Genomic DNA, 15,607 nt, shown 5'->3' on the forward strand with positions numbered 1-15,607 from the left:
AAAGATTTTCAACAGGTGACAGGCTCTTATAGTTATTACAGTGCGATACGTATAAATCGCTGTTATTTAGTAAATATTATTTGATCGTAAATTTTCAAATAAAGGGCAAAATTTAAAAAAAAGAGAAAATAATATGACATCTATACAGGGTGTGATTAAAATGCTTGGCTTAAGCCAATGATTATAGTTAGCTATAATCATAGATTCATGTTACAAATAAATAAAGTATGTGTACAAAAGACTGGACTTTTTCGAAACATGAAATGTTTCAAATGAGTAGAAGCATGCAACTTATAAGTTGAGGAGAACGATGAAAATATTTTATTTCATTCGTAGGTAACATAATTACTTGAATTATTACTAATATTATTATCAATAACTTGATGTCAACTCGTTTAGTAACAGACATGAAACAGTAACACATTTTTAATATTTAATAATTAAGCCTATAGTTCTACGTTCTACGGGTAGGTACCATAATAGCAAATTCCCATCTTGCTAAAATAAATTGTTTCTAGGTCTACTCACATAACTACACCTCTGTAAAGAAAACTGTGATTAATCAAGAATTAAATCTTCGTACCAAGTTGGAACGAAATTATAATCTAACGTCCATCCATTATTTTAGTACAACCCCCTATACATCGGTGCTTGTCAAATATAGTTGTATACAAGTTGTTAAAAATATAGCACTTATTTATTCGTCACACAACAAATATTTTTCGAATGCATAATTATGACATTTGTCTTAGTACTGTAAAATTCACTTTTTTCTAATCCTTTTGATAATGTGCCACATTATCAGTATTAAAACGATTGGTTTCTGGTACAGGGAGTGGACAAATAACTAGGTAAATCGATTATACATAAGTCCTTTTTCTGTAAATTGCAGCCCACATGCAAACATGCATTGTATGCAAGGCTAGGACGGGCTCCAGGCTTTAAGGCAGTGACAAAAACCTAGGGGAGATTCCGCTCAGGAAAATATGCAAAAAGTTTATATGAACAAGTCCGCAAGTGCTTTGCTTCCGAGATACAGGGTCTTAAATTTAAAAAAAAATTGAATTAAAAATAAACGCTTTAGCCGATTTGAATGAAATTTTTACGGTTTATTAAAACAATTATCATACATCAACTGAACCGATTAGCTTTGATCCAGAATTTTCAGGGACATACCCAGCCAACAAGTCATTTTTTTTGTAGAAAAGAATAAATAAAATAAAAATTAAGCGAGACACTAAAATGAGTCAAGAGACACAAATGTACTATTTTTAGTGGGTTTATCTGAATATTACATAAAAACCGTAAAAAACTACAGGGTCATATTCTTTTCTACAAAAAAATTACTTGATCGCTGGGTACGCCTCTGAAAATCAAATCTAATTGGTCCAGTTGATGAATGATAATTGTTTTAATAAACCGTAAAAATTTCATTCAAATCGGCTAAAGCGTCTTTTAAAAATTTCAATTAAAAAAAATAATAACACCCTCTATCTCGGAAACGAAACACTTGCGGACGCATGATGATATGAACTATTTTACATATTTTGTTGAGCGGAATCTCTCCTAGGCTTTTGTCACTTCAACTCTGAAACACCCAGTATTATTTCAACAGTTTTCGATAAGTTTCATTTAATGTGCGTGCGTAAGAAATATTAAGGTGTGCGTAAGGATTTATGTGCAGAAATGGTTTGAAATCATTAGAAATATGTGACCAATTAAGTTATTAACGTAACTTCAGTAAATGTATCATATAAATATAAAAATTTTGCTTTTCAGAAAGTTTAAATTAGCTCCTGATTAGACGAAACAATCGTAAAATGGGACCTCAATCTTTCTAAGGAGTTTGATTTTAAAACTACGAAGCTACACATAAAATATAAAAATTTATTTTTAGTCCAGAGTATGGCGAAACACTTCCAAACTTTGTGTCAAAGTGAACCAATTCTCATGTCTAAATTGAAGAGGCCCTATTTTCAAAATTAATTTTCTTGTAGGTTTATTTCTCATTGTGATGCTAAGATAAAAATTTTTATTAAAAGAATAAGTTTTTTTTTTCTCAGAAATTTGAAACATCCATTGGGGGTGCATTAGTTACGATAGTTTTCTACTTGATTAAACTGTAGTACTTTTCCAGCAGTTTGGTTTGTATTACCTCTATTGGCAGGTGAATCAAAAACCAGATTGTTCAGAATTCATAATATAAATATAATAAGACTACAGTTCGATTCATGTAAACATTTGCACACCATACAAGGTGTTTCAAATTTAGAGTAAAAATCTTATTTCCTCTTTTATCCATCGAAGACTGCTATTTGAATAAAAATCCCAATAGGAATAATTCTACAATTCAAATAAAAAATCAAGTTATTCGTTAATGAGGAAATCAACTTTTTTTAAAACCAAAGATTAAAGAAAAATTGATAGCGTGGTCGAATTGTAGAGCATAATGTAGATTTCTCTTTTTATTGCCATTTGCTTCTTTGATGCTAGGATGCTTGAATGGGGCAATATGTGGATATGTGTAATGTGTGCGGTATCAAAATATGTAATTAGAAAAACAATTGCACAACAATTTTAAAACATGATATTAATGATTTGTTTACAATGAACAATGACAAACCGTTATGTCTAAGCTCGAGATAATGCGATAGCTGATTGATTGAACACAATCTCGAGAAAAATGACACCATGCAATCACCAGCTGGTGAAACAGAATGTTGTGTTTTAATGTAAGCTTGATCTTATTGTTGTAATAATTTTTAATTTCACTGAAATTTAATAAATTGCCAACATAAAGGAAATAGAATTACTATTCCAAACAAAATAACTAGTCACGTGACTTGTAATCATTAATGAAGGCTCTGTATATACCACATCATATAACAAGCGTCCATGAAAACGTACACCAAGAGATAAAAAATGTTAAAAATGGTCTTGTAGGATTCAGCACTGCTTGTTTGTGAAATAAAATCTGCTTTGATTTAAAACCCGCAAGACCTAATAAGTCCTAAAAATTGTAGTAAAGTACCATTTCTGTACAAGATACAACAAAATGTTATTACGAAAAGCTTCTCAGAATAAAAAATTCAGTATGTGTTGAGAGAAATCTAAAATCATATAAAATATCAAAGTAGGTCTAGGATTTTAAAATTTTGCATGCATACTCAGTTCCTCATTGCTATTAATAACTTTTTGTGATAACTCTTAAAAAAGGGAACTTTATTAGTGAAAAATTCTGAAATCAAACAAAAAGTTGAAGTAGCCATTGAGACACTGAAATTTTACATACTTATTCAGTTTTTCATCCTGAAAAACTCGTATTAATAATTGCAGTATATAAAACATGAAGACATGTTGTATATAAAAAAATAAGTTAACTGATCTTTTACAGGTAACCGACCTCTCCATTCTTGATTTCGAATTGTCGAGAACTCCCGTGAAATTGAAAAACGGTCAGAAAAGCAAATGAATATATTTTCATTACAAGTATATTAAAAGCCGAAAGTTTATTTCAGTGTGGTATCGCGAAAGGATGGAGGTTTTATCACATGTTTATACTCAACCGCGCCAGCAAAAAACGTAACAATTAAAAAATGCGGCGATGATACAGACGTGTCGTAGATAATGGCCACTAACGATCGCGATAAGCCGTTCGCAAGGGAAGTTTACGGCGATTTAATTACCTCAAACAAATTAAAAACGATATATCGTAATCTGCAAGCTATTTTAAACATTCGGATAAATGCGCACAGTCAGCTAATGGCTGTGGAAACAATAAAATTCATGATTTATAAAACAATCAATCGAGGAGCAGCGAATATGCAAACATTCGTTATCTGCCTTTATGGTCCTTCAACTTAACGGTGTTCCGAGAATCGGCTGCAGCGATAAAGTGCCGTGGTTTTGTTTGTGCGGAACGCTTCTTAGCTTTCGCTCAAAAGTATTCAAAACAGCATCTAACTGTAAAATGGAAAGTACAACAGAGATGGATTTTCTAGGAAGTTAGTCAAATTTTCAGCAATTTTTGAGGAAACATTAAACGGGGGAAGGGGTAGGGTGTTTAATTAAGCAGTACAAAAGTTATAGCCTCAAGAGCGAACACGCTCTTAAATCATTTTAATTCGAAAAGCCTTAATGAGCTAGGGGTCTAAATCCATTGATTTCCGAATTATCTGTAGGTAGTTGGAATTTAAAAAAAAATCACAGTTTTTTCTTCAAATGTCTCTGAAGATGTTTTACGTAGACTGATGAAGCATGAGGTAGTGGTTTAACTAATTAAAGGGCTTTGAACAAGCCTATGAAGCTATTACATTGATTTAAAATACACACTATATTATTTATTAATAGTTATTTATTGCATTAAAGCTGTTTTACATTGACAATTTATTCATCAATAAATTGACGAAGTTCTTCATCAATTAATTCAAGAATTTATTGGTAAACAGTGTGGTTTTACACTGCTACAGACTTTGTCAAGTTTTTTGACGTATGAATCAGATCTACCAATGAATCAAAGAAGCAAATAAATTTCAAATATGAGACCTTTCTACTCATAATTGTAGTGATACAACAGCGGTGCCGTTCTGACACATATTATATAAATATTAGTATTTGTAAGTAACAAATCAGTAAAAACATTGCAAGACTAGTACGACGCCACACAATTATTTACATATTCCAATAACATAACCTCATTACTGATCTGAGGCTGAAAATCTGTTGGATTGGTACTTCCGAACTTCACGAAAATTAGAACATGCTCTAATTCGTCAAGAACTTGATGAATAAATTCATGAAGTTATTTGACAGCAGATTTGGTGCATTACACTTGTCCAATTTCTTGATGAAGCGATTTCATGAATTAATTGATCAATAAATTGTCAATATAAAACAGCTGTAAGTGTTTTAAGTAACATTTAACACTTTATCCGTGTAAGAATGTTTAATACTCTTAAGTGGATAAAAGGCAATTAAAACACGAATGCAATACAACGTTTTATCCATAATCACGGAACAATTATATTTGTGGAGTCAGAATTATTGGAATTTAATATCAAAATATTCGCACGACTTGATATTTCTTACTAGTACTCAATGAAAGGAGGTTGGTTTTGTTATACCTACTGGTTGCTATGGTACGTTGTTTATTATCAAATATTTAATAAACAGTTCTATATGAGTTTGGTAAAAATGCAAAAAAGTGATTGTGTTTCTATGGCTGTTTTTGAAGAACCTCAAGAAGTAATTTTCCATGTATTACAAGAGAAATCCATTACAAAAAAGTGTTCACCTTATTTAACGAATTGAGGGGAAAACGGAGAGTAATGGCAATAAATGAAGAAGTCATGCTATCGTATTTTTTAAATTTGAAGAAAAAATATGCAATTTCATCTATGTGGTCGAAGTATTCGATGTTGAAGGCTACTATAACGGTCTACAAAATTATAGATTTTGGAAAATATAACGAGCTTACTGCTTATTTGAAGAGTGAATCGAGAGGATACAAAGTAAAAAAAGCTGCAGTATTCGAAAGAGCACACATAAGATCCACTTCTTATTTGTGGAAGGGCGAAATGGGCATTAACTATTAGACGCCTTCATTATAGCAACCCTTGTCTATCACATGGATTTCTATGGCTTACTTTAACGCTCTCACGTAACTTCTGATATACCATCGGTACTTTCCTACACTGTATAGTGAACTTTGAATTATTTTAGGTTGCACTAATAATGGGAGTTTCTGTTGCCTGTTGATGCCGCGAATTGACAAATTTGAAAATTAGAGACGTACAAGACGTTGGTAGTTACCTACTTGTTTCAATGCCTGACACCAAGAGGGGCATTTCAAGAAAATTTACAATTATAGAAAGATTTTGCGTGAATGTTGTGGAAATAATATGCGGAAAATATATTTCTCTGCCCCCAGTTTGCCTAACATATAACATATAGTCCAGACGGTATCTGTTTCAAAAAGCCATATTTGGGTGAATCTTATATCCACGAAGATTTTTGGCTTAACTTTTGGTGGCACAATATGTTAAAAATATTCGAAAAATGTCATATTTTTCTTCCTATTTAATTATGTATCTTTTCAAGAGTTGATTTTAAGCGAAAATGGAAGAGGAAAAAAATGTTTGCAATTAAATTTTTTTACAAAACATGTCTAGTTACAAATCGAATGAATCGTGTTTATTATGGCAAAAATCGAAAAAATCACCAAAATGGGGTTAAAAAGAATACTTTTTAGGGAATTTTTTTGGGGTATTTAAATTGGGTATATGACTTTTATACTTGTCTCAAAAAAAACTTCATGTTATGTAGAATTATCAGACCAAATTTCATCAAAATCGGTTCGATAGATTTTGCATAATAATTTTGCAATCCAGATTTTGAAAAAAAATTGCAAATTTTCACATTTTTGCACAGCAAAAACGAAGGCCCTTGGTAGTTATAGCCGATTCAATTTCGAGCAGGCCGAAGCGGCCGCGCTCTCTGCTTCCCCCACCACCACCACCCGTACGATTTTATTGAATTTCTCGCCTGCATAAATAACTTTAATCACGTTTTAAAGTAGGTTGCCAATGAAAAAAAGTATTGTAATCTTAGACCTGGTAAGTACTCGGAATACCAAAGGTATTTTTCGAAAAATTAGCCCGGATGTCCCAGTACATTTAGTGTAAATGACGGCTATGACTACATAACTAATTCATCAATCGTTCTGTTTTTTTTTTAAAGAAGCGTCTTTCCAAGAACTTTTAAAACCTGCTTTAAAAAATTTGATTTGACTGAATATTCACAAAGTTCTAATTGTTTATAAGTACAAAAATTCGACCAATGTTTAAACAAGCGCCAGAGATCTCCTAATTGACAGATTCGGATTTTTCAAAAAAAGTTTGAAAGCTTGAGAGCCCTTCTATATGTGATTAAATTTTCAAGTATCTAAGGGCGTTGGTTTTTGCTGTGCAAAAATTTGAAAATTTGCATTTTTTTTCAAAATCTGAATAGCAAAATTATTATGCAAAATCTATCGAACCGATTTTGATGAAATTTGGTGTGATAATTCTACATAACATGAAGTTTTTTTGAGTCAAGTATAAAGGTCCTGTACCCAATTTAAATACCCCAAAAAATTACCTAAAAAGTATCGTTTTTAACTCCATTTTTGCGATTTTTTCGATTTTTACCATAATAATCATGATTCATTCGATTTGTAACTAGACTTGTTTTGTAAAAAATTTAATTGCAAAAATTTTTTTCCTCTTCCATTTTCGTCTAAAATCAACTCTTGAAAAGATACATAATTAAATAGGAAGAAAAATATTATGACATTTTTAGAATTTTTTTAACATATTGTGCCGCCAAAAGTTAAGCCCACGTTTTTTGAAAGCCAAAAAGCCAAAAGTCTCCGTGGATATACAAATTCACCCAAACCAAAACAGATACCGCCTAGTCTAATATTATTTTTAAGATACATCAATAAAAAATGTACTTCTCAGCCTGTTGGAATCAACACATTGGCAAAAGTACCCTTAATAGTTGCTTCATTCCTGAATATCGCAAATCGAGAAACATACATACAGAGTAGGAAAGTACCGATAGTCTATCTGAAGTTACGTGAGAGCGATAAAGTAAGCCATAGAAATCCATGCGATAGAGAAGGATGGCTATAATGAAGGCCTCTCATAGTTACCGCCCGTTTCGCCCTTCCACAAATAAGATCCACTTCTTACTTGTGGAAGGGCGAAATGGGCGTTGACTATTAGACGCCTTCATTATAACCATCCTTGTCCATCACATGGATTTCTATGGCTTACTTTATCGCTCTCACGTAACTTCTGATAGACCATCGGTACTTTCCTACACTGTATATTGGCCATTGTATGAGGCGCACTTCAACAACTTTATTGGCCAATAAAGGTGCTGACTGCTGATCTTCCAACCATCAAATGGCATGGTGGATGGAAGAGAGTTATGTTGAGGAGTCTATATCTATCTTGATATTGTAAGGAAAATCCAAGGAAAATATAACTGTTCCTTGCAAGAAGAGACATCCGTAACTTGTGCAAATTCTTCACAAACTTCGGCAGATGTTATGCTTTCCGAAAATGATGGCATCAATGCTACAAGGGTTGTTATTAACGGAAAGGAAGTTAAGTATTACTATAAATGTAAATATTAATGTTAATAAGTAAATAAATTAAATTTGATTTATTATAGGTTTATTATTTTTTCATTATCCCACTAGTGAAATAAAGTTACTTTATTCCACTAGTGGATAAAGTATCACTTTAGTTTAGATTGTTAATATGCGTGGATAAAAGCCCAACTATAAGGTGATTGTGGATAAAATAAATTTAATTACTTCCTTTAATGAGAATAAACAATCTGATTTGAATTTCACACTTTCATTACATGTTTTTTAAGTCTATACTATATCATGTCTTCAGGAAGTTGTTTATTGAGTTATGTATTTTAGATCAAAATGCTCAAGTATCTAAAGCTACTATGGCTTTTAAGGCAAGGGCATTAAAGTTATCACAATCTTTCTAATATCTCTAAAGATGTTTAACATGAGTTAATGTCACTAATTAAAAATGAGAATTAACTGAATTGGTATAAAAAATGTTCAACCAGTGGCGGAGATACTGAGAAGCATAGTCCCTAAACACCCAAGAATGTCAACGCCACTGAGTTAAATTAATATACTTAATTCCTAAAAATGGTATGTTTCACTTATTAAAAATTATTTTCAATTTAATTTTGAATTTTGAAATCATCTTATCGCACAGTTAAGTCAGCCTTAAATAGCTAACTTTAAAAACTGAATTTTGTCTAAATATCATTTTAAATACGGTGTAACCATTAAACCATTAGAAATTGAAATAACAAGGGACACAACTTGTTATGTTAATTATTGTTTTGGACTTACAGTTTATAGTTGTGCTGTTGATTGCCCGAGTTTAATTAAAATTAAATAGTAGGATTAATATAAAAAAAAAACATTTTATAGAATAAAAAAATTTATACAAACTACATCCTTGTTTACATTTACTAACCTTCTTCATTAGTTACAACTTAAGTCTCTATCAAATACCTAGCTGTGTTGAAAGAGAGAGCAAGAAAAGTTTACTTTTTTGTTAGTAGCGTTCACTGAAAATGTTTTGAACCTAAAACGCAAAGTTGAGTAATTTTCTTTTCTCAGAATTCTAGATAAAAATATTTAAACCAGAAATTATTAAAATTTTTGGATATTAATTTTTTTTATTATCGCCTGTCTGCACTACCTAATCCCAGAGGTCTCTAAAAACATCTTTTAGAGGATTTCATAAAAGTTTTACAAAATACAGATCTGCACAGCAAAAAAAATTATATTACAAATTGATGCAATATTGTTACTTATCAGATTTGTGGAAAAAATACCTTTATTTATCTTGTGTACGTAAATCTCTGAATTCAGCTAAAACTTGATAATTACAGTTAATTTTGTTTTCAACAATTTTGGAGTGGTACCGAGAGACTAAAATGTAAAAAAAATGTATAGATTTTATTAGTAGATAAACAGGGGTTCACTAAAGGAACAGGGATTCACTTTCTGTAAATTATTAAATTTTGTAAATTTTTAAAAACACTCGTTCACATGAGACACAAGATGAGAAGATGAGATACAAGAATGGTAACTTAGGTAATTGAAAAAAAATCACAATACAGAGATTTTGCCCAGAAAATAACCTTCATTTTCTGCGATGTTTTTAATATGATTAAGACAGCAAATTTTTCAAATTAGACATGTAATGAAATAGAAAACTATAATAAATTAAAAATTTAATTCAGATAACGCAAATGCCAAAATTCAGATGTTATGCTTTCTTAATTTTTAGATACACCTAAATACCATTGCAAGAAGATGAACTACATACTTAACTGTTTTTTAAGGTTCTCGGAAACAATGCAAAAAGTTATTAGGTCTATCTAGAGAGTTTTAGAAAATGCAATGTTTTCTAAAGTAATTTTCTCTTTTGTATATGATAGGTACCCTTAAATTTTTAAAATCATTTATATAAGATTTTATGACGGCAATTTTTTTTGTTAAGTGCTACCATATTCATTTTCCTATCATATAAACAGAACGAACACTGAAAATTTGTTCTCTAGTTACGTGCGTTTACGAATGACCTACCTAATTGTTTTGTAGAAAATCAGTTTTAAATAAATTTTTGTAAATACAGTAGCGTTGTATTGTAAGGAAACTAAAAGCAAAAAAAATCGATACCGTTAGGTAAGGATTTAATGTGGGGTTTAAGGGAATCCAGTTATCAAGTTACTGGCCAAAGTGACGTCATTAATAGAGTTTGCATGTCATTCCGTTTTCCAAGAATTCTTTCTTCTTGGTTTGTTTAAATACATACTTGAAATGGTATCTCTAGGTTCCTGGAATAATATAGCTATTACGTATATGATGTGTAATAACCCAATGTTTAAAACAGTATATACCAATAATTTCCTTTACTCGACGTGTAATTGATACCTATTTAGATCGCACGCGAATTTTTTTTGTTCCGCCCTATAGATATGTTTACAACTCGAGTTCGGCGAGCGTTTTCTGTAGTGACGCCGGTGGCTGCTTATGATGTGGCTGTCGGGAGGGGGCCGGGGGGGTTGTTTTCGCAATCCATGTGACGTACCGGAGGGCCTGCATCAGCCATCAGCTGTTCAAGCACGTGATGGCAAACCGGTACGACGCGATTCTCGTGCTCGCCTGACTCTTCGGCTGCGTGAATGCGTCTTCGCGCAAGAGAGGTCTCCCCGAATCGGCCCTAAGGGGGTGGGGGGTGGGAGGGTGTCACGTCAAGCCATCACGCGGGGACCCGCGAACCTACCACCCTGCTGCTTGCCTGCCCTGCGCTCAGTCCGTGCTCGTCCGTTGCTTGTATTGATCGACTGGACAAAGGAAACTGACCACCGGTTTAGAGTCGCAAGAAACTATTCGCCACTAGCCGTTCGCCCTGTGCGGTCCCTTTTCGACTAAGTGAAGGCAGCGGTGTGTCGGAGACGCGACAGAAAAATTCATAAGTAGTGCAGCAGCCGGCGCTTGCGTTCGAAAGTTTGTAGAACTCTGTGTGCCACCGGCTCGTTATCTCGAGTGCATCCGTCAAAACTTCGCCGCAAGTTTTGTTTCTGTGTAAGTTTTTACAACGGTTATTCTGACTTTTTCGAACTGCGCACTCTGCCAGCGGCTTTCATTGGCTACCGGCTACATTGCATATAAACATTACCACGTGCTGTGTGTGATATTAAAGGCAGCAATAAGATAGAGACTTTCAGTCGGACGTGATATACAGTGCGGTGTAAATGTCTGCTAGAGCGGGAAAACGGCCGATGCGGTCGCTCACGGCTCACGAGAAATTGGATGCAATTCGTCGTGTGCACGATGGGGAGAGCAAAGCCTCCGTCGCCAGGGATATCGGAGTGCCGGAGTCCACCCTTAGGGGATGGTGTAAAAATGAGGACAAAATCTCGTATCTTTCCAGACAGTCTAGTCCCGACACAGACGAATCGCTAGAATCTCAAAGTAAAAAAGCTAGGTTGGATGATCCCTCGATGCAGCCGTTCAATTTGAGTTTAAAAAGCAACAGTGGTACCTTCTCTCCTAATTCCGAAACCCGCTACGGGGTTCCAGAGTGTACCAAAAATGAGCCAGATCCAAGTAAGGCTCCATTAAATCTGAACACAAAAACTGAGACGCCTAAATCGACGTCTGACCACTTGACGGAGAGGGAAAGAAACAGAGCCGAACTTGCGCGTATGAGCGTAGAATTAGGCCTCAACAGACCCGAGATGTTCCTATCTAATCTTCATAATACCTCGAACTTGGCCGATTTAAGTGCAAACATCAACCTGCTGGCCCATTGGAATACCCTTTTGTTACAACAGCAACAACAGAAAATTCAACAGGTCGGTAAAAGTAAAATCACCGCCCCCGCAGACACCAGTACGCATGCTGTGACTTCAACGGCCGGCTTACTCGCCATCGTGGACCAGGAGAAGAACAAGCATTTACCAAAGGAGCAACAATCTGTGAACGAGTCCATTTGGTATTGGCTGAAAAACCAACAGACCAAACTAGGTTTGAACCAGAACCAGTTACCCAATATGCCGCATTCTAACGGCACCGGGACGTCCATCACGACGCCCTCGACGATACCAACGTCTATAAGCAATAACGCAGCTCTGAACGGTTTAAACGGCGTTACTCCAGACCAGAGCTCGTGGTTTTGGAAATGGTATAAACAAATCGCCTATGGCCAACAAGCCCAACAGTTTCCCGCAGCAGATAAGCCCATTCTGTACCAGCAACTCACCAAGGAAGCGCCTCAAAAAGACGAGAAAATCAACACTTCAGCATCGGACCACCAAAACGTAGAGAATGTTTTGGTTAACGAAGAAAAGTCCCCAAATAACAAAACCATCAACAACAACATAAATAACAACAAGGCGAGATCTGTTCTAGACAACCTTTTGTTCAATAATAACAACAACGTCGCCGTGAATAAGAAGGACAGCAAAGAGGACGAGGAAATCTTAAGCCAAAGGGAGGCCTTAGAACACGGCGAAAAATTCCTGAAGTGGTTGGAGGCCTGCAGTGATCCTTCCGTTACGGCCATGCAGATCATGCAGTTCAAGACTCTGCTGAATAACGTGAAAACGGGGGCCGAGCGAAAAAACGGCGATCTGCAGAACAAAACCAAAGTGAAAAGAAAGTGAGATTGAATTAGTTCTAATTAGGTGGATAATTTGACGAAGGCTGTTTAGCACGATACCAAATGTTTTAGTTTAAGGTGTTACATTGCATTTATGTAGTTTATGTACAAAGTTTTCTACGGGCATACTGACCTAGTTAAATTATGATTATAGTCTAAAAAGAAAGGATATCTGCCCGCGGTTCCTTTGTTACCCAAGGTGTATTATAGGATAGATATTGTGTACATACTTGTTAGTGATACGAAATTTTAGGTATATAACTATTCGACATCTAGTATTACTATTCTGGATGAATTTGAATATACATAGTGCCAAATACTTTGCATTTTTTCATGCTCAAACGTGTACCTACCATGTATATTTATAAGCTGCTACATATACGAGTATAGGTTAAATACATTTCCTATTTCAAGATCTCTCAGTGTGGTTTGCCAAAGTTTTTTATCCTATTTATTTTCGTTTGCAATATTTGCAAAGGTGTATTATTTATATTTTCCTAAACGACATGATCTCTCGTTCTTACAGGGTTATTGTACTTAAACGATAGGTATATAACTGATATTTTTATTTCACCCTGTAGCGAACTCTGAAAAAATTACCATGATGTTGTTTGTACATTGTTGTATAAATTATCGAATATTTTTGTACCAAATTAAATAAATTTCTGAGTATTTATCTGTCTGCTTTTAATTTCCGCAGGATCTCCCATCTATGAAAAGAGATGTACAGGTTTTATAATTAACCACCAGTTGCATTCTACCCTCTAATTTGTCTAATAACAGAGGGCAATTTACATAAAATTAAATCCTCGTGTGAAATCACTTTGCTGGCGGACAAAAACGATTAGTTGTCCACATATGACACAATTTTTCCTGAAAGAAAAAATATCGCAAAAACTCGCACAAAGAAAGTTTTATCTTCTATGATGGTATACATATACGTATATATCAAATATTAAATTGTTGAAAAAAAACTATAATATTTTAAAATGTTTTTATTGTTCAACTAGAAAAGTTTTAATCAATTTTTTAGCCAATAAATGCTTTTTAGGTCCTTCCAAGCATTTACCTATTATACAGGATGTCCCACAGGAAAGTGGTTAAACTTTAAGGGAGGAAATCAGCAAAAAGTTTATATAAACTTTGAATTGGAAAGTTCTTGAAAAAAATGTTTTAAATGTTTTAATATAGCTTCACAAAATTAAATACGGTAGGTGCTTTCTACATTTGGATAATTTCTAGACACATTGCATCGCATTCCATTGTCAAAACAACGTATAAAACTCCAAAAGAACGAATAACCAAGCTGTATACAGTGTTTTCTAGAAGTAAGTGCCACAATTTTCATCACGTATTTAAATCATCAAAAGCAGCTTTGTCTAATACATTTTTTCGAAAAGATCATTGTCCGGTACTTTGTATGAATTAAAATAACGCTAAGAAGCTGCCATGGACTGAAACTGCTTAAGTAACGTATGCAGTGATTCAAAACTTAAAATTTTTTGTTTTCCTAAATATTAAATTTAAAATATAAAACCAAGTCTTTCGAAAAAAATTATTAGACTAAATTTTATGCTTTCGATAAGTTAAATGAATGGTTAAAATGTACTTATTTCTGGTATAGGGATATCAAACAACATAACTGGATTTTATAATAAAAAATATTTGGGACAATCGAGTTAAAAGTATTAATTTTAATATGAAGTGCAAATTATAACGTTGTAATCTCGTCATTCATTTCTAGTAAAGTAGCATGTTTACTGAGGATAGTTAGATCTCTACCTAATCTAACCTTCTTGTATGTTCTAGATTTACTAGCCTGCTAGTAATATATAATGTCAGTAAAAGGAAAAAAAATCGAACTAATTTTTCAATATGCCCCAGTACCTACCAATTTCTGTATAGATCTATTTCCTTTCCTTTTATTACATTTAGATTTATTTTATTTTTTATTCATTTATTTTTTCTGAATTAATAAATTTTTTGCGTGTACCTACAATTTACAATTTTTTTAAAGCAATTAACCTTTAATAATTGGGTGTTATAAAAAATCGCAGGATAAAATAAATATTTACACAACACAGTTTTGCAAAAATTGGCACATAAATAAATCGTAACAGACTCAAGATTAAAAAATCTTTAAAAAATTATGTTTTTGTTCAAATGTAGAAAAATGTTTTAAGTAGGCCAACATATACAGGGTGTCTACAATATCATGGATAGAAACATAGTAGTTGATTTTGTTTTTAAAACAACAATTTATCGGTTAAAAAACACATAAAAACACCTATCCGTTTCCAAGATTTAACATATATAGTGTGTCCACATATCATGGTTGTCATGGGTGTAAATGACAAAACAGTTTTAAGCTGAAATTTTGCAATTTTGAGAAGGAAAAAAATTATTTGGCACATACTTTTATTTTGAAAAATTAAGTAAGTGTTGACGACAGTAAAAAGTATCTTTTCCGTGTAGACCTCTTTTTCATATAAGATGTAAAAAAATATTAAAAGTTATCCCATGTACCAAGCTTGAAGAGAAATGGTCTACTTTAATATTTTTTGATGTAATAAATCATTGAATTGTAAAATTAAAGAGCATTGCTCTCAAATTTGGGAAATTAATATAAATATTACTATATAAAAAAATAACAGATATATTTCTCTTTTAAACATCCTTTATTTCACCACAATGACAAAATTTTTGTCATATCTTCAAGCTGCAAAGTGTTTAATAAAAAAACTATTGACATGCTCCCACAATTACGATGATCTGAGGCATCTTGATATATTTATATTGAAATATCTTTTTTGCATGGTTTTACCTAATTTTAAGTTATGAAACTA

The 15,607-nt window shown here is 33.2% G+C and overlaps 1 protein-coding gene across 1 annotated transcript; it reads left to right on the forward strand.

Annotated features, from left to right (window-relative positions):
* The first annotated feature begins 11,352 nt into the window (after positions 1 to 11,352).
* Positions 11,353 to 12,765, forward strand: LOC108903279 (protein distal antenna-like). The gene has a single exon (XM_018705397.1). The coding sequence runs from the start codon at positions 11,353 to 11,355 to the stop codon at positions 12,763 to 12,765; it is 1,413 nt and encodes a 470-aa protein (XP_018560913.1).
* Positions 12,766 to 15,607: the final 2,842 nt, after the last annotated feature.

The sequence above is a fragment of the Anoplophora glabripennis genome, unplaced genomic scaffold, assembly GCF_000390285.2.
Source record: "Anoplophora glabripennis isolate ALB-LARVAE unplaced genomic scaffold, Agla_2.0 scaffold92, whole genome shotgun sequence".
NCBI classification, from domain to species: Eukaryota; Metazoa; Arthropoda; class Insecta; order Coleoptera; family Cerambycidae; genus Anoplophora; species Anoplophora glabripennis.

Bases quoted from the DNA above. Each gene is read 5' to 3' on its own strand.
- LOC108903279 (XM_018705397.1), top strand. From the start codon at position 11,353: ATGTCTGCTAGAGCGGGAAAACGGCCGATGCGGTCGCTCACGGCTCAC.